The 21534-nt window shown below is 44.1% G+C and overlaps 2 protein-coding genes and 1 long non-coding RNA gene across 8 annotated transcripts in view; 2 read left to right on the forward strand and 1 right to left on the reverse strand.

The window, feature by feature from the left end:
• Nucleotides 1-6460, forward strand: part of SFMBT1 (Scm like with four mbt domains 1) — an 82919-nt gene extending 76459 nt beyond the window's left edge. For 4 of the 5 annotated variants that reach the window (XM_080606417.1, XM_080606418.1, XM_080606419.1 and 1 more), the window contains exons 16-21: nt 576-685; nt 2394-2569; nt 3313-3491; nt 3683-3928; nt 4426-4554; nt 5421-6460. In XM_080606417.1, the coding sequence (XP_080462543.1) occupies nt 576-685; nt 2394-2569; nt 3313-3491; nt 3683-3928; nt 4426-4554; nt 5421-5561 (981 nt within the window). In that variant the 3' untranslated portion in view covers nt 5562-6460. The remainder of the gene's footprint in view (nt 1-575; nt 686-2393; nt 2570-3312; nt 3492-3682; nt 3929-4425; nt 4555-5420) is intronic. The other variant, XM_080606421.1, reaches the window with a different exon arrangement.
• Nucleotides 4301-11892, reverse strand: LOC308200534. 2 transcript variants are annotated; one of them, XR_013955676.1, is made up of 2 exons: nt 11086-11892; nt 4301-4605 (listed from the first exon to the last, which is right to left on the reverse strand). It is a non-coding gene; the product is annotated as an uncharacterized lncRNA (long non-coding RNA). The 2 variants fall into 2 exon arrangements; XR_013955677.1 differs by having other exon boundaries at nt 4301-4608; nt 11086-11869.
• An 89-nt stretch (nt 11893-11981) lies between these two features.
• The window catches only part of LOC308200532 (musculoskeletal embryonic nuclear protein 1), a 40159-nt gene continuing 30606 nt past the window's right edge, over nt 11982-21534 (forward strand). The window contains exon 1 of the mRNA XM_080606424.1: nt 11982-12258. Coding sequence (XP_080462550.1) covers nt 12084-12258 — 175 coding nt within the window. The 5' untranslated portion in view covers nt 11982-12083. The remainder of the gene's footprint in view (nt 12259-21534) is intronic.

Consider the following 21534-nt stretch of genomic DNA (forward strand, 5'->3'; position numbering starts at 1 on the left):
TTTTGTACTATCCCACACTAATTTGAAGCTGTTCACAACTTTGAGTTACTTGCTGCACAGCACCAGAGAAATTCTCATTTTGTTACAGTACAGGCCTTATTGTGGTTCACAAAAGCAAAAAGGAGCTTAAGATTCTGGAGTGTGATTTTGTAGCAAGCAGTGGGTTGGCAGGCAGTAAAACCCTGCAGCATTTGTAGGCATATCTTCATGCGTCAAACAGGCTCTAAGGTGATAACTCAGATTTACCCAAGGTTATGCAAATGTGGTATCCAGCCCCGCGCTTCAGCGCCTCAATTTAGTGACATGTAATTCGAAGGCAGTGACTGGGAAATTGCTTGATACACTTGTGATACACTTGTGACTCTGCAGACAAATTTTGAAGGTTTGGCATGGCCCAAAGTGTTGACTGCTCTCTGTTTTCATTTTGGCAGTATCTGTAATCGTGCTGTGAATGAGTGCTTTGATGCTGGATAATTCAGATGAATAGAATTAATTTCCTATTCTAACCTAGCACTTTAAAAAAAGATTCATTGTACAAATAACCTAAACATTTTCTCCTCTTCACCCAACGATAGGTTCTCACTTTATTGATCAATGCAGCTTACAAACCCAGCCGTGTCCTGCGAGAGCTGCAGTTGGATGAAGAGGCTGCATGGCATGGGCATGGAGAGATCCTAAAAGCCAAGTAAATTCTCGTCCTGTTCCCCACTCAGCTGATCCCAGTGACAGTGTTCTCTGGGGTCTGGGCTTTAACTTCTCACATTTCAGAGATGGAAAAATTGCTTATAGCATGTAAAGATGCTGACTGACTAAATTTCCAAATCTTTATATAAAGTATTTTCTGAATGTCTGGTGAAGTGCATCTGAATTTAATGTTCCTTAATATGCCATGTGCGCTCTGCTGCTGGCTTGTTAGCAGCTATTGGTGAAGTACCAGTGGTGTGGTACCGGTACGACAGTGCATCCATGGGCAGACCAGCACGTGAGGCTTAAGATATTTAATTTGCCTGAAAATAATTGTCAGTATTTGAAAGCAGAAGCACATACTGCTTAGGAAACTTCTCAGGCTTCTATGGCATTTCCATGCCAGTTTCTCAGGGGAAGAAGATTCCTCTGAAATTCAGTTGTAGCAGTGCTCTGAGATGGACTGGCATGGAAGTCTTTCTACAGCAACCTACCCTAAAGTGCTCCCTAGTTTTCCTGCTGAGCCTTTTGGGTTGGAGCTTCTTTGCAAGATTATTCTGTGGCTAGGAAGAAAAAACATGATCATATTTGCATATATTTGATAAATCCAGATATTACCTTATAGTCTAATGATGGCCTTGTAATTAGGTCACCATGTTTTGCGTACTAGAGATTAGATTTTCCCAGTGTGCCATAGCACAGACTTTACTACCTGGTTTTGAATATGTCAGTAATTCTTCTGTTGGATCAGTTTTGTGTGTAAAAGAACACTTTTCCATGTATTGAAGGATTGTTCTGTATTTGGATTTGGACAACAGGAAGATCATAAGAAAAGTTAATGCAAATAAAAGATGTGGTTGAAATAGAAAAAAATCTTTTGATCCGTTTCACGGAAGTTGCTTGCTTTTGTCACAGCAGTGAGAACAGGGATGTCTTCAGTATGAGGATATTTCCTTTTTTTCGTGGTTTTTTTTTGTTGTTGTTGTTGCTTTTCAGTGCATTAATTAGATAGTTGTGGGCTTGAGACATCCCTAATAGATATCAGCACGTCAGTAGCTGTGCTGGGAGAACAAAGCAGAAATGAGGCACGAGATGGGCGGGTATTTCACCATGCTACTCTGTCCATGCCATCACAAGGCTGATGAACAAAAAGAAATGGCTATTTCTTACTTTGAGTCAAATAAGAGCAGTATGTGGAGTCATGACAAACGACTGTCCTGACAAATTGTTCCGCAATTAGATGAAAACTGAATGGAAATGCAACAGTAGATCATTTGTTCGCCATCACATGTGCATACAATGGCTCACGAGAAGCTGTTTGATGCTATCTTTTATTAGTAGTTGTTTGGCCTCTAGTGTGAATTGGTGCACTCAGTCTCGAGATTTAGGGACCAGCTGTCTGCATCACAGTGGACACTTCTGCAGTCCCTTGAAAAGAACCCTGTGAACAAAGAAATCACGCCATCTAAACACCAGGGTAGTCCTCTCAGAGGGTATTTTATAGTTACTGGCAGGGCAGTGTTTGTTATGTTTGGTACTGTCAGCTTTTTTACTTTGCTCGAGGATCTGTCATAAGAGCCAGGACTACCTGTTTCCTGGACTCTCTCTAGAGAGTCTGTTCTTAAAGCAGTATCCTTATACATTTTTAATTAAGTACTTCTGTCCTTTATTAGAGGATTCCTGAATTATGACCACATTTTCAATTGCAGGTACAAAGGGAAGAGCTACCGTGCAACTGTGGAAGTGGTACGGACAGCAGATCGGGTGGCGGACTTCTGCAGAAAAACATGCATCAAGCTGGAGTGTTGTCCAAACCTCTTCGGCCCTCAGATGGTGCTGGACAAGTGTTCAGAGAACTGCTCCGTCCTGACGAAGACTAAATACAGTGAGTAGGCAGTGGCTGTCAAACTGAGGTGGGACTTGGGAGTGTTGTATTTTGCTTTTGCTCCAGAAGCAATCCAAAGTACATTGGTTTGCTTACAGAAGGAGAAGCTCAAACACTACGTGCGCTGGCCTACAAAATATCTGTGTACCAATGTGTAGGGCAGACTAAAATAGTTTCTAATTAAATGGTAAAACCATAGATTTTGTTGTATTTATCTCTGTAAGACACATTTTGGGACAAGAATTGACTAATACTGTAATTTAAGTGACATTGTAATTGCTTTTATCATTTTGTTGTGGAACAAAATAAAATACTTTAAAGCTCTTCTCTTAGCTTTTAGGCTTTATAGGCTTTTAGCTTTTTGAAACTATCTTAACCATTTGACACTGAGAACAAACAGTGCATGGAGGCCATGTTTAAAAGCTGCAGGACATCACAAAAGACACCATTAAATTGGACGAAGTCTGTAGTTGAAGATTTTTATATAAAATCTGATCATATGGGGCTTCTCAAAGATAAGTAAATCTCCTGTTACAGGGAAAATAAAATTTATTAGTAACTCTTCTTCCTTAAACCAAATTGAAGAGGAAAACATAGACATACTCATTCTGAAGTTTTGCAGAATTGGGATTTCTACTGGGAAATGTCCTGCTACTGGTTTTCCAGTCCTGATGATGGACAAACATAACTAGTGGCATTGAAGGTGCATTTCAACATGATGCTCCTTTCTTCTGTCCTGGTAGCACACTATTATGGAAAGCGGAAAAACAAGCGGATAGGTAGGCCTCCGGGTGGCCACAGTAACCTGGAAGTAGCCATGAAGAAACCAAATAAAAGAAGGAAGAGACGAAAACATTTTTTTGTTCATAAGAAAAAACGTTCTTCTACTTCAGTGGATAACACTCCAGCTGGATCTCCCCAGGTATGAGACTGACACCAACTTTAACAGATAACGGTATGTGATCATGGACCAGCTTCATTTGAAACAACAAACTTAGTTCCTTGTAACCTCAGGTTACTGCAGATACATGGATGGCAATTGTAGTTTTTGTCCTAAACTTCCTATTTCTGATTTTGTTCCTTTTTTATTTTATTTTTTTCCCTACCTTCCAGGGCAGCGGGGGAGAAGAGGAAGATGACCAGGATGAGGTAGATGAAGAATCTTTGACTGAGGATAGCACCTCAGAGCAGCAAGACGAATTACTTGAGGAATCAGAGGTATCAGAGAAGAAATCACTGTCATCCTCTCCTACACAGAGTGAGCTGTCTCATTCTCTGGCTCAGGACCGAGACAAGCGGAAGAGGAAGCTTAGGACCTTTTCTTTTTCTGATGACGAAAATAAGCCTCCTTCACCGAAGGTAATTCTGGAAATACATTAGTGCCCTTTCTGAGTGTTGGGTAAGCACAAATATCTTGGGACTATTAACCATCACATGTGTATTTTTATAAAATACTCCATTATCCCATAAGGGCATTGTGAAGACACTGCAGAATAATTAAAAATCATAATTGCTATTACAGTCATGTTACAAGACTGTAATAAAGACTAAACAGAAAGCTGTAGGCAAAATGGGGAGCTTTCCACTTCCCAGCTGTTAACCATCCTTTGTTCAACTTCAGCAGTACCAAATCCTGGTTTTAGATCACTGCTTACTGGCTATGAGGATGTGACCTCCACCTGCAGCATAGTGATGGTCTGCACATCTCTTAACCACAGAGCAAGTACAGTTTGGAGCTCTCATTACAGCTTTATTTGGCAGCTGAACATTGGGAGTGTGGGGGAGCAGAGGGGACTGTTGGTCCATGCCTTCTGTAATATTTTAGGAGTTCTTTTTGTGCTGGGTGGCTTGTCTAGGACATAAAGATTGAAGTTGCTGAAAAGCTGCAGCTGGACAGTAACCCTCTGGAATGGAGCGTGGCTGACGTCGTGCGATTCCTCAAATCCACCGACTGTGCACCGCTGGCAAGAATATTCCTCGACCAGGTATGATTTTCTGTTAAAGTGTTGAAGCTCTGTCACTTTGCTTCTCAGCCTCTACTGAATCACAAAAAGAAGCTAGTTTAAATTGTATAGTAGGGTTCTGAGAAAAAAAAAACACATGCACAACTTGCTGTAGTTTGGGAGAGGAGAGTTAAGTGAATGGACACAATTGTGTTTGGGTTTCTTAGTACTCAGTGGAGGAGGTTTTAGTCTGTGAGGCATCAGAATCCCAAAACCACAGAGAATGCCCACAGTTAAGCACCACAAAAGCAGCAGCTGATTTTTTAGGTGATACTGTTTTGCAACTTGACTTGAGGACTCCAAATGATAAATGTTTTCCATTCTGCAGACTAACTGCAGGTGTCATAATGTTGTATGCAACAAGTGAACAATTTTGTGTTAAAGTATGATGACTAAAGTAAAAATATAAGTCAAATGATGCATCTTAAAGTTTGCCACAAAAAAAAAAAATCATCTATCAAGACTAGTACTGGAACTGGTGCTGAATATGGTTTATGATAGATGTTACAGAAGATATACTTTACCTTGTAGAACATCTGTTTCTATAGAATGATTAGAAGTTAGGTAAAATGACTTTATGCGTGAAATTTCCTTTGTTTCTATTGTTAGGTTGATTTAAAAATAGCCTCTCGTTAGGTTCTGTCCCTTAAGCAGTGAACTTGAGCTAGCATTTTAAGAAAGGAATTAATTTGTTAGTGACAAAGAAAGGTTCTTAAGTTACCTGGAGTAGCATGGAAGAAACTACTAATTCACAAATGCCCATGAATCTGAAATTACAGCAAATCAAAGCTGCAGGGGGATGGAGAACAAAAATGCAAAGTCACTATGGAGATTTTGTCTTCTGACAGGAAATTGACGGCCAGGCACTGCTGCTGCTGACCCTGCCCACCGTTCAGGAGTGCATGGACTTGAAACTTGGGCCAGCTATTAAACTTTGCCATCACATTGAGAGGGTCAAACTTGCTTTTTACCAGCAGTTTGCTAACTAAGGAGCTGCCAAGATGAAGTGGACCTTTGAAGCACAACCACAACTCTATGCTCCTTTCCCTCCAGCGAGGAAAGCCAAATGAAGCTGAACTGGGGCTCTGGCAACCTAAGAGAATCTGTCAGCCTCGGTTTTTCACTTTGAGAAAAAGAAGACAACATCTGGAGCAAAATGCCAATGCAAACTTGGGCTACTCTGCCAGCTGCCAGCTTGGGAACACGATAGTCTCTTGCTCTATGGTTCCCTTTTTTTAATGTATTTTTTAATGATTACAGAAAAGTCTCCTCTGGTGGGAAGTGACATTTCAATAGTTCTGGTGGCACAGAACTTTAAAAGGAGAAACGAATCCTGTTTACGTTCGCATGCAGGCTGCCAGAAATAACTTTCTCTGTTCCTGGTGATTCACAGAATCCCCATCCCCTCCTGTGGACGAACATTTACTTTACCACAGCACTGGCTTTGGAATGTGCTGTTTGCACATTCGTGTGTTAATGTTGAGTTTTTTAATGAATTTGTTCATTGTTAGGACAACAACGTGGCCACAGGGTTCTGAATGTACAGTATAGCAAGAGTGTGGTTCTTTTTTGTTTTGTTTTGTTGTTTCATTATTGTTGGGTTTTTGTTTTGTTTTGTTTTTACTACCTCTGTAGCCTGAACAGTAGAAGTGATGAATTTAAAAGGGAGGGAACTATTTCTTCTGGACAAATCGTAGGTCGCTGCACAGCAGTCTCTCTTCTGTAGGCATGTCATAAGTACAAACCCATATCAGCATACAGAGCTTCTGTTCCCAAGCTTTAGCTGAAGCTTCTGGAGGCTTAGCTTGGGTGTTACCTATTTCTCAGATGTCAGAAAACTTAATTACTTTGCACTTCTCTTACAGACGGGCTGTAGGAAAAAAAGAAAGAGAAAGTGCCTGTGCATTTCCTATATTTTGGTTTTCAGATAACATTTCTTTTACTTTTTTCCCCCTTTAGAATTCTGTGAAGTTGATTCCTTTTTCTTATACCAAACAATCGGGCCACGTACACAGAGCCTGTAGCAGCTTTTCGCTTTGCTACCTGTACATCTTTTCGTAGAATACACTAAGAAAGCTGCAATCAATGGAGGACTGCTCTACTAGGGTTTGCTTACTGAAAATTATCTTACAAGTATGACTTTGTATTTTTAACTACTTACAGCTGCTCAGGATCAGACTTGATGAAAACGGTGGGGGGGGAAGAGGTTTTTTTGTGCTTTTTCTGGGGAAAAGGAGCATAATGACATCTAGTTCCATCAGTAGACCAACTGTACGATGAACTGCTGATTTTAATTTTTCAGGGTAATTAAACCCATTCAGCCACTTGCCATGGACTTGTGTGTCACACTTTAAGTAACAGGCCTTACCTTACTTCCCATTAAAGATGTGGGAAATTTGTATCAGGCTTGAGATCTGCTTCAAATATGCATTAGGTTTCAGGTGGTTTGCATTCATTTGCTTTTGCCTGTTCTCATGAGTATTTGGAGGAGCATGGGCTGGAGCTTTATAAAGCAAATGTGCAGCCCTTCTCCTTTCCCCTATTCAATTGCATTTTTACAGAAAGCCCCTGGCAAACTTGGTATCTGAGGTAGGAAGGTGCTCGCTACATGAATTTGTTTTAGGAAGGACACAAGCGCTGATTTCTGATCAGCAGTGGGTACTTGGTCACATGGAGTGATCCAAGCTTCTCTTCACCCTAAAATGATAGGATATTTTGATGCTGTGTGCTGTAGGATTCAGTGAGGAGGTCATGTGTAGAGCAAGAGCTGAGCTTGCACAGTCTGTGTCTGTATCCAGCACATGGGTGTTGAGAGGAGCTACCTCCAATAGAAACTGTTTATAGAGTAAGCAAAGCGAAATAGTTGGTGTTGATTTTTTGCTATTATCCCCTTAGAATAACTGCCTTGTAGAGACAGAACTATTTAAGGAAGTCCTAAATTAAAAGTTGGTTTGTTTTTTTTTTTAGAATCAAAATGTCAATATTGATTCTAATAGGACAATTGTCATATGTCTAATATGACAGTTTATGTCTAATACGTCAGTTGTCTAGTCAGTTGTCTAATATGACAGCTTACTAGCTCAGTAGTTTTGATTGAGGGAGGGCAGGCAGTGTGTGACTAGAACAGTTTTTCTTCCCAGATTATAAAAGAGTCTGAAAACATAGTTAAATTGAAATCAGAGTGCCCCTTTTTCTTCCCCACCCCATATATGTGGCCAATAAATGGATGTTTTGTCTCTTTGTGTTATGCCAAGGTCATCCTTCTGAACTCCATTCCTTTAGTTACAACCTCAGTGGTAATCCATTAGGCCTGAAATTTTTTTTTGAAAGAAACATTGCTGCTTTGTTGTCAGCGTCTAGTCTTGAGAAATTTGACCTGCAGAGAACTTCTGGGCTGGAAGATGCTTTTGGATCACATTTGTCATTCTTCAGGGATTCCAGAATTCTTTTGCACTGTTACAGAAGCTGATGCCCAGCAGAATTGATCTGCATAACCAAGAGATGTTAATTCCACTTTTCCCGACGGACAGATTGGTGTCTTCCTGAGTAGCTGTTAGGAGAGAATAGACCTTAAAGGGTAACGTAGTGAACCTGTTAACATGGCGCCTAAGATTTAAATACAAAAGTCATACTTCTTTTTCTCAGCAAACAAAGCAGTGAGCAGTTTCAGAGGTTAGTGGGATACTTACTGGTCACCTTTGGCATGTTTTATAGGCTAGATATTTCTGCCTTGTTTTGGGAGGCACTGACAGTCTGGTCCCAATGGGATCCGTTTTTGTTGAGATTTTCAAAAGGGATGTTTTCATTATTTGTGAAATGTTTTTATGCTGCACATGGGTACTGTACACTCTGTTTCCTGGGGGGGGGGGGGGGGGGGGGGGGGAAGCACTCATTGCTGGATTTTAAAAGGGATAATTGGGGCTTTATCTTGATGGATGATGTTTCTACTTGGCGGTTTCAAGTTCCTCTTCTTCTATGTGTGGCAGATGACAACTGCACTTAACTTTGTTCATCTTACACCAACATAACTTGAAATCAGCTCACATGCTGCTTTAGTTGCTCTCTTTCTTCAGAACTGGATTTCTGGTAGCTCAATGCCTGAATCTTGGCTTTAGATGATACCTGTGTTTCCCCAGCAGGAGTTGCTGGGACTTTTGTAATGAACTTAGGCTTCAGGGGGTTGTGCTGTCCTCTACCATTTCCATTCATCCTAAGACATGACAAAGCTGAAGTCCAGCCTCCTGGACTTGAAAATGTTTTCATTACAAGAAAATGAGCTCTCCTTTGGGCGTCATGTACTGTTTATGTGGGTGATAAAAGGAGATACTGCTTAGTTTATATTCTTGAGAGCTTATATTCTTGTCTTATTTTTATATGCATTGTGTAGTCTTGGTTTGCACATCATAGCTTTAGAAACCTGGTGGTGCCTCCACATGGCGCTTGTACTGTGCAAAGCTTAGCCTTGCTGGGCAGAAAGATTGTTGAGTTACTACAGTTTGCTCTCTGCATCAACACAAGGAGCCCATAGTAGAGAAGTATTTGACAAAAATGTTGCTGAAGGGTAATGTGGTAAATTGATCCCCCAAGGCATGAGCAGCAACTGAAAGTGACCTTTCCAGGAGAGGAGAGGTACAGCACTGATCTTGGTGAATGAAGACTACTTTTTTTCTAATGCTAAACCCTTGTGAAGGTTGCTCTTTGAGGAAAGAAAGAAAAGGCAAATTCGTTTACATGTTGTGTAGAACACCAGGGGTGTTTGCAGTCTCTCCTGGGATTGAGGGAAACAGTACAGAGTTTGCAGTGGTGGTTAGGATTATTTTCCCTTGTCACAACTTTTAGCACTATTTCGTTGTCGCTTTAGACTTTGCTAGGGTTTATTCTTGATTCCAGTGATGCTTTAAGTGAGGAAAGAAGTATTTAGCTGCTAGGTCCACAGAAGTGTAAATGTATTTACAGCTGATTGGACCGAGCACTCCAATCTTCTGCATAAAGTACAAAGACATGGCAAAAGGAAAAGAGATTTTTGAATGTACTTGAATAGGCTTCATAACTGTCAAACTCAAATTGGAGACTGGATACCTTTGGACCAAATCTATTGCTGGGGGAGAAGCTCTTTGATTGAAGTAGCCCTACCCGAAAGCCAAAAATATGATGGATAGTAAGCTACTCCTTAACCGGTCCTGTTGCAAAGTGGCAGACTGGTTACTGCCTACTGTGAGCTCAAATTGCTACAACTAAGCACAAAGACATAGGCTCTGTCAGGAGACTTCAGGTGTTGGCTGAAGGCTCCATTTTAAAGGGATTGTGTGCTGAATCCAAATTTTAGAGTGCTGCCAAACTTCCCCAAATGTGCACGTAGCCTTGTTTTCAAAGGCAGCCTTATGGGTGAAGGATTAGAAGGGGACTTGGGAACAGCAGGTACAGCAAGCCTATTGTTACATGTTATTCTAAAATGATAATAATAATCTGTATGAAATCTAGCAAAAACAATTTATGGCTGGTGCCACTTTGTCTCCATGGTCTGGTCATTTCTAGCTTTCTCATAGTTGCATCTGTTGTCCTGAAGTGCACCAGGCAATAAGGATGGACGTTTTGATGAGAAGACAAAGTTCCTGTGTTAAGTGCAAAGCCAGCAATGGTTGGCTCAGCTTTAAGCCATGGAAGCGAGCAGGTCTTGCGCTGACAAAATTCAGAGGTGGTAGGTCTGGCTGACTCAGCACAACCATGGGCAAGGAGCCTGTGGAAGTCCTCCAACGTTGTGCCATTCAAGAGGAACAGGCCTTCTGCTCGAGTCACAGGCATGGCTCACTCAAGTCAATGAACAATGAAGTCCGGGCAAAAATGAGTTCTTGCCCGCCCCAGAAGTTGTTGAGCACCAGTTTCCACGAAACCTCATAGAAAAAAAATATTTTTTTCTGGAGGTGTCATGTTTCTCCTCTCCTCTTCTTTTTTTTTTATTTTTTAAGTTTTTATTGTTGTTATTTTTTGTTTAAAATAAATTAAAAAATAATCTTTGTAGACAATCAGAGGCCTTCTAGGAGGCTCTGCCCTAAGGGGGTACCTGCTCTCCACACGTGGGCCTCTTTCTTATACTAACTCATTGGAACTGATGCACTTTTCCTGTATTTTGCCTTTTTTAATTAGCTGCTTGTTCTTAAACAAAGATTTAAATGCATATTGTGTTGCGTCCCTTCTGCTTGTTGTTTTATCTTTCTTTAACTTTTAAATATATATATATATATGCAGTGAGACTGAAGTACTAAATGGAAGAGAAACATGCACAAGAAAATATGCCTATTAAGTCCCACCATTGTTTGAGCAGGTGTAACAATTTAATCAGAGGATTTTTTAAAAAATATTTTGGATGGATATTTTGCTTGTTTTGTCTGTAAATAGTGTACATAAGTTTGTGGTATATGACAGTTTTAAGTGGTTGTAAGAAAATTAAAAAAGATACTTAAACTGTTCCTGATGGTTTTGGTTGTTAATATAATGATGAATGCTGCTGCTTACCTGTGGGTGGTTTTCCATCTTACAAAAGCATGGGGAACACCAGATCGTGTGTTCCATTTTATGTCTAAAAGGAAATGCTGACTACGTAAATACCACTTGCCCAGCATCCTTGTTAACAGCTCGTTTGGGTGGTACATATGGTTCCCTCAAAGGCTGGTACATTATTGCTCTAAGCCTTCTAAGGAACCAGATTTTGTTTCACAGGATGCTGAAGGTCCTACAGAGGAGCTGAGGACAGAGCCTACAAACAAGTTTCCGTTAATTGTTGCCTTTAAACCTATGTAGCCAAACCTTGCAGGCGCTGCTGCTCCTTCTGCAGGGTTCTCTGAAGGTATACGCTATCCAGTCAAGTCAGAATTTTAAAATAAGCTGGTTTTGTTTTCCATGAATAACACAAAGTTCCCCCGGGGATTTGGAAGCAGGTCAGCCGTGCAGCAGTGTCCCTGGGCCTTCACAGAACCAGCGAGGGGCTTGGGTTGGAAGGGACCTGAGAGCCCACCTCGTTCAGCCCCTACCCTGCCCGCAGCCTGCACCCTGCTCCTCGGCGCCGCTTTCTTGGCTACACCTGGCTCGTCTGGAACTGCTTTTGTGCTGGGCTCAGAACAACGCGCAGGAACGGGCTCAGGCTGATGTGCTCAGTGCTGTCTTTCGGCGTGTAAATACGCGCGGTGCCAGGTAACCGTCCCTCCGTCCGCTGTGAGGAAGCTGGCGGCAGGAGGCCGCCTCCCGGCAGCCCCGCGGCCTTCGGCGGGGCTTGCGGGGCCTGCCGGCGGGGCCCGGGGAGCGCCCGGCCCCGCAGCGCGGCCCAGGGGCAGGGCCCCCCGCTCTCGCGTCCCTCCGCTCCCCCGGGCGGCCGGGCCCCGCCTGCCGCTGACGCGCCGGGGCGGGCCGCGGGCCGCAGGAAGCGGGGCGGGGGCCCGGCCTCGGTCGCCGGGCGCGACACCGACACTGCCGCCGCCGCCATGCGCCGCTGAGGCGGGCGCTGGCCGGGCCTCGCCATGGGGGCGCCGCCGCCCAACGGCAGCCTCGGCCCCACCGAGAGCACCCCGCGGCCCGGCGGCGGGGCAGCGGCGGGGTCGGGCGAGCGCGGCTGCGAGAACGGGGCCCTCATGGACAGCTTCGGCATCTTCCTGCAGGGGCTCCTGGGCGTCGTGGCCTTCAGCACCCTCATGCGTGAGTGGCGGCCGGGACGGGCCGGGACGGGGCAGGGCGGGACGGGCCGCGGGGCCCCGGCCGGGCCTTCACAGGGGGAGCGGCGGGGAGAGGCCCGGGGGCCGTGCCCGGCCTCCTGTCAGCCCGGGGCGGGGGGACAAGGCCGGTGCCGCTGCGCGGCCGCCGCCACGCTGCTGACAGAACCGGGAGGCGAAGGGGAACGGCGGGTGCGAGCGTTCGGCAGCTCGGCGGAAAGGCCGGGGTGCTGTTTGCGTTGGGGTTGTGCCGCTGCCTTCCACCATCGTGCCATCGTGCTCTGGGGGTTAAGTCAGAAGTTTGCGGCGCGCTTCGCGTTTCGTTGACGGGTAACGATCGCGTTGTGCCTGAAGAGCTGTGCACACAGCAGGCATCGTCACGGCGCTGAGCGGCAGCGTAGTCACCGGTAAAGCATTCGGTCAGCCGGGGCGTCCTCATACCGGGGAGTCCGAGCGGCTTCCCACCAAAAAGGCACCTTAGGAAGATGACACATTCAACACGTGCGTGTGCTGTTGGTGTTAGAGTTAGCAGGATGTGAATCCGTGAGAACTGGCTGTTTGTATCAAAAGGTGATGCGCTACTGATGCTCTGCATCGAGACTATTTTTTTTTTTCTGGAGATGTTTCCACTTAAATCTTTATACGTTTCGAGTATGCCTGCGGACTCTGAATATAAGGAAAAGCGAATACACACTACAGGCAGGGAGTATAAAAGCCTAGTTGTCAGCAGCACTTCCTAACTTCATTCTGCTTAAATATTTTTGAACCATGAGCTATTAGAAGGAGATCATCAGTGAAGTGCTTGTAATTGTGGGAGAGGGGAGTGGAAGGAAGGTAGCCAGTCCCCAACCCGGTACTGGTAAGAAAAGTGATCTGTTTCCGAAGGAGATTACAGCAAAAAAGTAGCAAATTGTTCTGTGTACAGGAAAGCAGAAGGAGAGGTTTGTTTGTCCCAGTGTTGACAGCCACATTGTTTTCCACTTGACATTGGGCCTGTGCTGTAGCAGAAGGAGAAGTTGACCCTGCCACGCAGACCAGTTGCACTGGTAAGAGAGCAGTGGTCTCCCAGTTAGGTGCTGTGTTGCGCTGGAAGGGCTGGTTCTGTTCAGTCTTCTAGTTTTGCCTGTTTCCATCCTTTTTGTCATACTGCAAGCAGCATCTGGCATGCTCTTCCAAAATCTTTCAAAGTTGCATCAGCAAACCGAGTAGGGCTTCTTTGTGCTCCACATGTTAGATCTCATGTGAGAGAGAAGCAGGAACTCACGGCTGAGAAGGAGCGGGAGACCGCGACGTCTCCTCTGCGGTCACCTCGGCACCTCCGTAGCTGTTGCTCTCCCAGGCTGGTGTGGCAGAAGGGATGACACAGCCCCTGGAGCTGGATCACGCAACCGGTACAGTGAGGAAAACAAACAGAGCGATGCGGTTGTTCTTAGGCTCAAGTATTTCCTCTGGCTGTTCGGTACAACAGAGTGAAGGGCACTGAGGAAGAAGCGAGCGGCTGTTGGCAGGGGCTGCCTGAGACGCGGCACAGCTGTCAGGTTGGAGATCAGCTCCCATTCAGTGTTAAGCCTCTGTATGGAGCTTCCCTCTGTAAAACGCCAGGGAACTGAAGACATGGGACTGCCTGGTACTTAAATTTAACTGGAAGGGGCAAGTCACTTTATTTATTTATTTTGAAAGGAAGCATCAGAAGGAGCTGTTCTGACGCTTTGGATGCCATTACTAGTGCAGAATCCTCTGCTGGGGAAAGCAATGAGAGTAACATCAACACAGGTGTATTGTAAAACTGTTTTTTATGCACACTGGCTGTTTTCCTTTGAAAAATATTTGATTTGACATGTAAACAGTAAGAATTTTTCTTAAGTGGGTAAATCAGAGGGTGACCCAGGCTTGCCCTTTTCTTGATGGCTCCTACTGTGCTTGCATTCAGTTGAATAAGGAATTATTGTTTTTTCTGGTCATAGTAACTAACTGCAAGAGGAGGGCCTTTTTGTGCCTCATTACTAGGTGTTCGTCTACGAATAAGTGAAGAACTATCCTTAAAGCAAAGCTGTTTAAGATCTGATGCTCCAGCTTGGTACCTTCCCGTGTGTCTGCCTGTCCGGTTGCCATGAAGTTACGCTGTCACCTCCCCCTCCAGTGGCATCAGTTGAACTTTGTCTTCCAAGGGCTGAGCGCGCTGTTCGTTCTGTGTCAAGTTGTTCAGCGTGCTGGAGGTGCGGTGCCTCTGACAGCTGGGGCGTGCAGTCCCATCAGCAGCCTCCCTGGTACATCCCTTCGCTGCTGGAGGGGCACAGGCAGGAAAGTTGTGGCAGGGACAGAGAATCTTGTGCTTTGAGCTGGTGAAACGAGCGTTTGAAACTAAATCCGAGGTTTTCTTTCCTTTGTAGCTCACACCTCCTTGTTCTGTCGCACAGGGCGTGAAAAACAGTTTACCTTTTTACTTTGCAGTAGCCTCTTAAGTACTTGGGAGCTGTTACTCCATTTCCTCCACGTTCAAATATACAACTTGTAATCCCCAGAGTTTTGCCTTGTAGTAAACAGCTTGGCTAGTTATCAGCTGTCCTGGGCTTATTCCCTAACTCCTTCAGCCTAAGAATAACTTGCATTTGTTCTTACCACATTAAGTTGTTTGAGGCCTAAGAAACACACAACTTAATCAAAATCGCGCTAATTTCACACCTCTCCATCCCCTCTCCTTCCCTTCCTTCCTTTCTCATCATCCATAAACCAGAGGAGTAAGCTTCTCCTCTGATGTCCAAGTCATGAGGGGATATACCTGGTGCTGTCAGAGCCCGCTGGTGTGTGGATTAATTTTACCTGCTCTGGGTTCAGCTCTCTGCTGGGAAGCTGGAGGCACCCTGGGACGATTTCACCCAGGCGCTGCAGATGTTGTGGTTCGCCCAAAGTCGCACTGAAGTCAGGTTAGGTGACTTCTGCGGCTTCTCTCCTAGCTGCAGGCTCTAACTTGCTAAAAAAGGGAACACGCTGATTTAAAAACTTTTTTTTTTCTTCTCCAAATCTGCTTGGAATGGTAGCCCTTTTGGATTCTGTCTGCTAGTTCTCACGTCTGTTAGCCTGGTTTTTGAAGCCTGTTTCTTAATTTTGCTCTCATGCCTAAGTATGCATTGGTTTTCCAGCCTGGTTTGTTTAAGCCAAGCCACTTGGTAGCAGGAAGTCGTAATGGGTTTCCGCTGCCGTAGGAGATGGATGTTTGTGCTGCACGTCAGCCAGCCAAAGATGAGACATTTTTCGAAGTTTGCCATTACCGTGCTCATCTCTTATTTCATGGGGATATTGATTTAAAATGTCACGTTTGGTTCCTAGCTTTTATTTTTTTTGGTGCTATAGTTAGGGTTTTTATTACTGATGGCACAAAGCTAGTTTTAAATACTTTTTTATACCACAGGGTATTCTGTCAGTAATCCCAAGTACCTTCTGAGCATTCTCTGGTCAAGCTTTTAGTGATGAACGTGGTGGGAGCACAGTCATCCCACACATCGGTGACATAATTGTAAAGAATACAGTTACTATTAGCCAAAGCTGCAAAAAGATGTGGGGAAAAATGTGTTGCCAATCCCTTTATCCCGTCTGTCACAAGCTTTGTCTAGTATTTCGTCCTGAATGTGTGCGTTTATCAGCAGACCCTTACCGCGCCGGAGCGTGGATGAGTTTGTGTCGGGCTGTGTAGGAATGGCTGAGAAATTAGATATAAGTTGTATTGACAAATTACTGAAATAGAGGAGACCTGTGGTGCTCTGCAGGTAAAAGGTTTGTGTCTGCCTGTAGGAAAGCATTAATATGCTGAGAAGGAGACCAAAGCGTGTGGGGCTATTAATCTTTTATGGCTTTCTTACAGTTTGTGTCTGTACCCACACCGAGAAGGTAAAAGCTGCTGAAAGCACTTCCAAAGTGAAGTGCTTGAGTATAGGTGCTGGGAATAAGCGAGAGGTTGGGTTTGCTGTTGAGGGCCACGGCTTACATACGGTATCTTCTATAAAGGTTTTCCTCTACTTTGTTCCTTGCCCTCTTTGTTTACAGTGCCCTAAAGGAAGCACCTTTAAAAGCTGCATCCTTATGTCCGTTTACTTTACAGCAAGGTTTTCCCACCTGATAAGCCTGCCAGGAGAATGACTGCTGCTTCATATTGTAAGCTACATTGTTAGATAGTATGGTAGAATTTGAAATGCTCTAGCAAAAATAAAATTTTCAAAGGAATTATTTCATATTTTCATCAGGGTAAGGGAGTATTATTACAGGTGTAAATGTTCCAGGGAGCAGGGACTTGAGAAGGACGACAAAGTAACTCCAGTGACCTTCCAAAAAAAATTTGGCCTGAAGAAAACTGTTAATTATGAAATAACTAAAGCATATCATTTTCAGGGCAAACGCTCCTGGCACGACTGGTTGTAGAGCTCATCCCACACACGAGTTTCAAATCACAAACAGCACACCTCATCTGTATGAAGATGTGAGCAGCGTTGCACGAGCCGTGCTGGATCGTGCTTTGCAGGACGCACATCGTCCTCGTCCGCACAGCTCTGCACAGGTGCAGGTGCTGGGCGAGTCGCCAGACGCATGCAGGTCGTGGGCTTGGGGATCGCCTGCGTTGGGGCCCAAAAGGGGTGTGAAGGACCGTGGCGGAGGGAAGAACGCCTCGGAGCAGCACCTCGGCGCTGTTATATTATCGGCAAAGGAGATGCAAAAGTGACTTAGAGATGAGAGTTGTGCTGGGCACCCAGCAGCGAAGGAAAGCGATTTGGTTATTGTGGACTGGTTTGGCAGGTAAGGAGGCAGAGCCTGGCGAGCCAGAGCGGTGCTCTTGCCTGGAAAGCCGCGGGCAGGACCCGGGGTGGAACCAGGGCAGCCCTGCAGCTCCCCCAGGGCGCTGGCTGCTTGTGGCTGCAGGACCCAGGAGAGCCCCGTGAGGTCCTGCTGCTCCTGTACGTCCTGTGAAGTATGGGGTTCCCTAAACTGATCGAAGGTTCTGCTGTGTTAGGTGCTTGGTTGTTTGCTTTAAATAAAGCACCAGTCCTTTCTGGGGCATCCTCATCCACGTCTGAGACAAAAATGGGGGGTGCATTAGGATCCAAAACAGGAAAAAAAAAGGCAGCCACATAGGTAAAAATTAGTTAAGTGAATTGCTTTTTTTTACTGTGCTAATATTGTAGTATTTAGCATACAAAAGATGTAGTTCTGACCACTGCAAGCTCTGCAGGAAAAAAAAATCTTGCTGAGAAGCATCATATTGTACAAAAGCAAGTAATAATACGGTTGGGAGCTGTTCAGTTGATTCTTTTTTAGGGAAGCAAAAAAAAAAACAACACTGAAATGAATCTGGGAGTAACACTTTTGGGATTGTTTCTGATTTTTGGAAACTGAAGACCAACAATCTTGCTTTGTAGCATAGTTAGGTATGCATCTCTGCATTTACTGACCATAGCAGAAACCTTTTCATAATGTTTAGTTCTGCTTAAACCACATTACCTTGAGTTTTACGTATTTTTTTTGCGGGACGTCTCATTCTTTGCGGGGTATAGATTATAAGAGGAATTTATTGGGTGGCTTAATGTCCTGGTAGTGTGATAGTGTCAGGTCATATATATTTAGTGTCACTAAATGCAGCGAGTCTTCTGGAAATGCCATGTCAATATATATATATATATTTATATGTAAAGAAAAAGGACAATTATTTTTGTCAACAAATAATCTGTAATGGTGAAGTAAGTTGTACTTTTCATTAAGAGTTGTCTGCTGCCCGTTTATCCTGTGGGCTCAGAATGTATTACGCTGTTCTTATTACTCAGCTGATTGCTGGATATAATTATACTCCAGATAATAAGATTGTTCTAAGTATAATTATGCATGTCATTCACATCATGAAATGTTTAGAAAAAAGGGTACATTATGTTGACATTTGGAAATTATTAAAATGATAAATTATCCAGAAACTGAGAAGCTGTGTTTAATCAGAAGTAACTTCTGAACTTAGCTAGCCTGTTGTTTAACTGTAAACTGCCTAATGAATTTTTGTTCTTGACTAATGTTTTATAATTGAATTTGTAAGGAGCTGATTTGCACAAATACAGTGTGCATTTCTGCACTCTGCTGTGATGTTAATTTCATGGTTAATGAGGTTTGCAGACATAACAGGTATCTAACACTTATCTTGTGGGTGGTGCTGATGAAATGAAAAACCAAGTCTGCTTTCTCACGGCACCACATGTAGCTTGTTACCACTCCAAGACTTCTTGACCCCAGCACGCCGTGTACCCCGCAGACCTCAGCGTGTCAGTGCTTACCTGCAGCCAGCAGCTTGCGTGAGGCTGCTCTGCAGGTGGTAGAGGGATGACGCATTAGGCTTTGAACGGGAATAATTCAAGTTGCTCAGGATACCCATGGCCTGTTCTTCCACCACCAGTCCCGAGTTACACATCACACAGCCTCGTGCTTTGTGTTTCTGTTCTTGTTTTGCCATACGTGATGAACGTTGAGGATGGCGATGCGCTAAACAGATCTCTAAAGAGAGGTGAACGTCGGAGAGGAGTTCCTGAGTTGTGAAGGGTTTCAAAGGCAGCGGTGGGTTCTGTAGAACCAACTGTCCTCTGGTTCCTGGTAAAACTTAAGAAACCGCTGTCCTGGGCTCGAATGCTCAAAATGTGACCAAAAGCTGTTCTGTAGGGTTGATTCCATCAACCTTTGGCAGACACAAGGCAGACGGGCCAGCGACTCACCTTGCATCTGTGCAAAAACAGCCTTTGCTCGCTTTTTGTTGTTCTAGTCTGGTTGTTTTCTCCCTTTGTCAGAAATAGATATTTTTCCATGGAACAAAAACGACTCTAAAATTACAAACAACTATTCACAGTTTACAACACGTGTCTTCTGTCTCTAATCATTTTTGAAGACGGTGTGCTCTGAAATTTTAATTTGTTTTAGAGTAATCACCCTTAGTTATTCATACTGGAAAATACCAGCTATCAACTGTCATAAATTATCATTTCAGGAAATGTTTCTTATCTTGAGGCTGACGGTGAGACTACCAGCATATTTTAGTTTATGTGCATGGAATTTCAGTGCTCTCTTTGGAAGGTGATTGTAATGCTAGAAGATGAAATAGTCTAGAGAGCCTTCAAATAAGAAAACAAACGAAACCTCAATTTGATGTTAAAAACTTGAGTTTTCTTATAGCAATAGGTTTCATAGTGCTGGCATTAGCTTTTAGTGCTGTGAAGCTTTTATTAAATTTGCACAAATGTTAAGAGGTATGAAGCTGTGTCATTAAGAATAATGCTCATGCAAGTGGAAACTATTGCATGTTTTCATCTTGATTCAATAAAGACCCAATTGGTAGATACATTATATCAAAGGAATCTACATGATTGGCCACTGACGCTCCCTTCATGATACTTGTTTGCGTGAAAAGAACACGTGAAAGTGGGCTGTGTATCTTTTTGAAGTTTTTTATTATTATTTTTAAGTGGTTGGTGCTATATGAAATGCGCCTTGCTTTTGCAATTCAATGCTTCGATTATTTCATCAGCCTAGTAGAATAAATTTGGTTAGCAAAGCTGCTTAGAATTTAAATGGACTTTAAATATAAAGTATAAATCCACCTTTGGCCTCCTTGATTAAGTATTTTTGCAGTGTTTTTCGTTTTCTACAAAGAGAAACCGTTCTACGTGCTTTTTGGAAATGTCTGAATTTATGTTTTGGGCTTGGTTTCTACTTTTAAGACTGTTCCAGCTGCTGGCATAAGAGCTTAATATTTTAATGAATGACGGGGTGAGTTTGTTGCTGTGCTTTGGCGGCTCTGTCGGTTCCCAGGAGCTGATTTAAAATAAGTGCTGTGAATAACTGAAAGTTCATTGATATCTGTTGTCATACGAATAATGTCGGGAAAGCTTCATCTATTATTGAGTGATCCGTGAGTGTTGTAGGTGAAAATGGTGCCGTGAATCGTAAATCGCTGCTTAGTGCACATTAATATGGATTGGTTCTATTTGTTTTGCATTAAATAATTCATGTTTCCCAAATGGTTCTTATTTGTAATGGGGGAAAATGTCCCCTTGGCGATGGCAGACTGTACTTTCCAGTTCTCCTGAGGTGTGCGTATCGCACGGTGGGACGGGGCTTTCTGTAGCACCCTACCCCTTGTTCCTTGTAGTGTTTTCCTAGCACCTCGTGCAGAGCACAGAAGTGTTTTCAAGAGAGCTGTGTATGAAAATTAAACTTCTGAAGGCAATCTTACAGCCACTCCAAGTGCCAGAGGCTTAGATTAGCTTCCCTTCAGCTATCTCCTATCTGCTGAGGAAGCAGAACAGCACGTGCCTCTGTCTGGCAGTGCTGGGGAGCTGATTTACGGGAGCCTTTCAGACAGGGACACCTGGACCGAAGTCGTATGTTACACACAGAGATAACGACTGCCGATTTTCTAAGACCAAACACTGGCTCACAATTTAACGTTTGGGTAAATATTGCCCAAGCCATTGGTGCTGCTTACCTCAGCGTTCTTAAAGCTTGCAAGACTTAATGTTTAGTGCTGCTGCACCGTTGGCACTTATTTATTTGTGTACTATTTATTTTCCTGATAGTGGTTTGTCCTTTCCTTTTCCACTCCATTGCGAAGAGCAGCTTCGCGTCGTGCTGGCACAAAGCCCATGCAGGGACAAGACTCGCAGAGAGGCTGCTCGCTGGGTGCGGAAGCAGGTGGGAAGTAAACATTTTTGCAGGGGTCAAAGGACAGCACTGTACCTGTAACAAACAGTAGCTGTGGTTCTCCTGTGTTTGTCCAGGAAGCACTGCTGCCTGCTTGGTACGTTACGTGAAGCCCAGTGTTGACAAATCATTTTCCTTCTTCTTCTTTCATCCATGACAAGACAAAGAGCCCTGGTCATGAGATAGCTGGGCTTGGCTGATGCTCAGCTCTAGCGCATGTAACTCCACCATAAAATGAAGCCCCTTGTTCTCTGTTCTAACAGTCAGACCCATTTATCCGGGGCAAAGTCTTTGCTGCCTAAAAGCTGTAGCCACAACCTTGCTCTAACTGCTGCCATTGGACTGGGAGAAGGTGTGCGGGCACCTGCCTGGACACTGAGTCTTTAGCCCCCCGATGCCCCCCAGTGACTGTCTGGGGCGCTAAACTTTACTGTGTCCTCTGTAACATTTTTCCCTGGGTCACCATCTTTAACAGACAAGTGTTAATTGCCCACGGATCTCTACAGAGCCACCGAGGCCAAGGACTCGGTGCAATTCAGAAAAGGGG

The sequence above is a fragment of the Anser brachyrhynchus genome (genome assembly GCF_964034855.1).
Source record: "Anser brachyrhynchus genome assembly, chromosome: 10".
Taxonomy (NCBI): Eukaryota; Metazoa; Chordata; class Aves; order Anseriformes; family Anatidae; genus Anser; species Anser brachyrhynchus.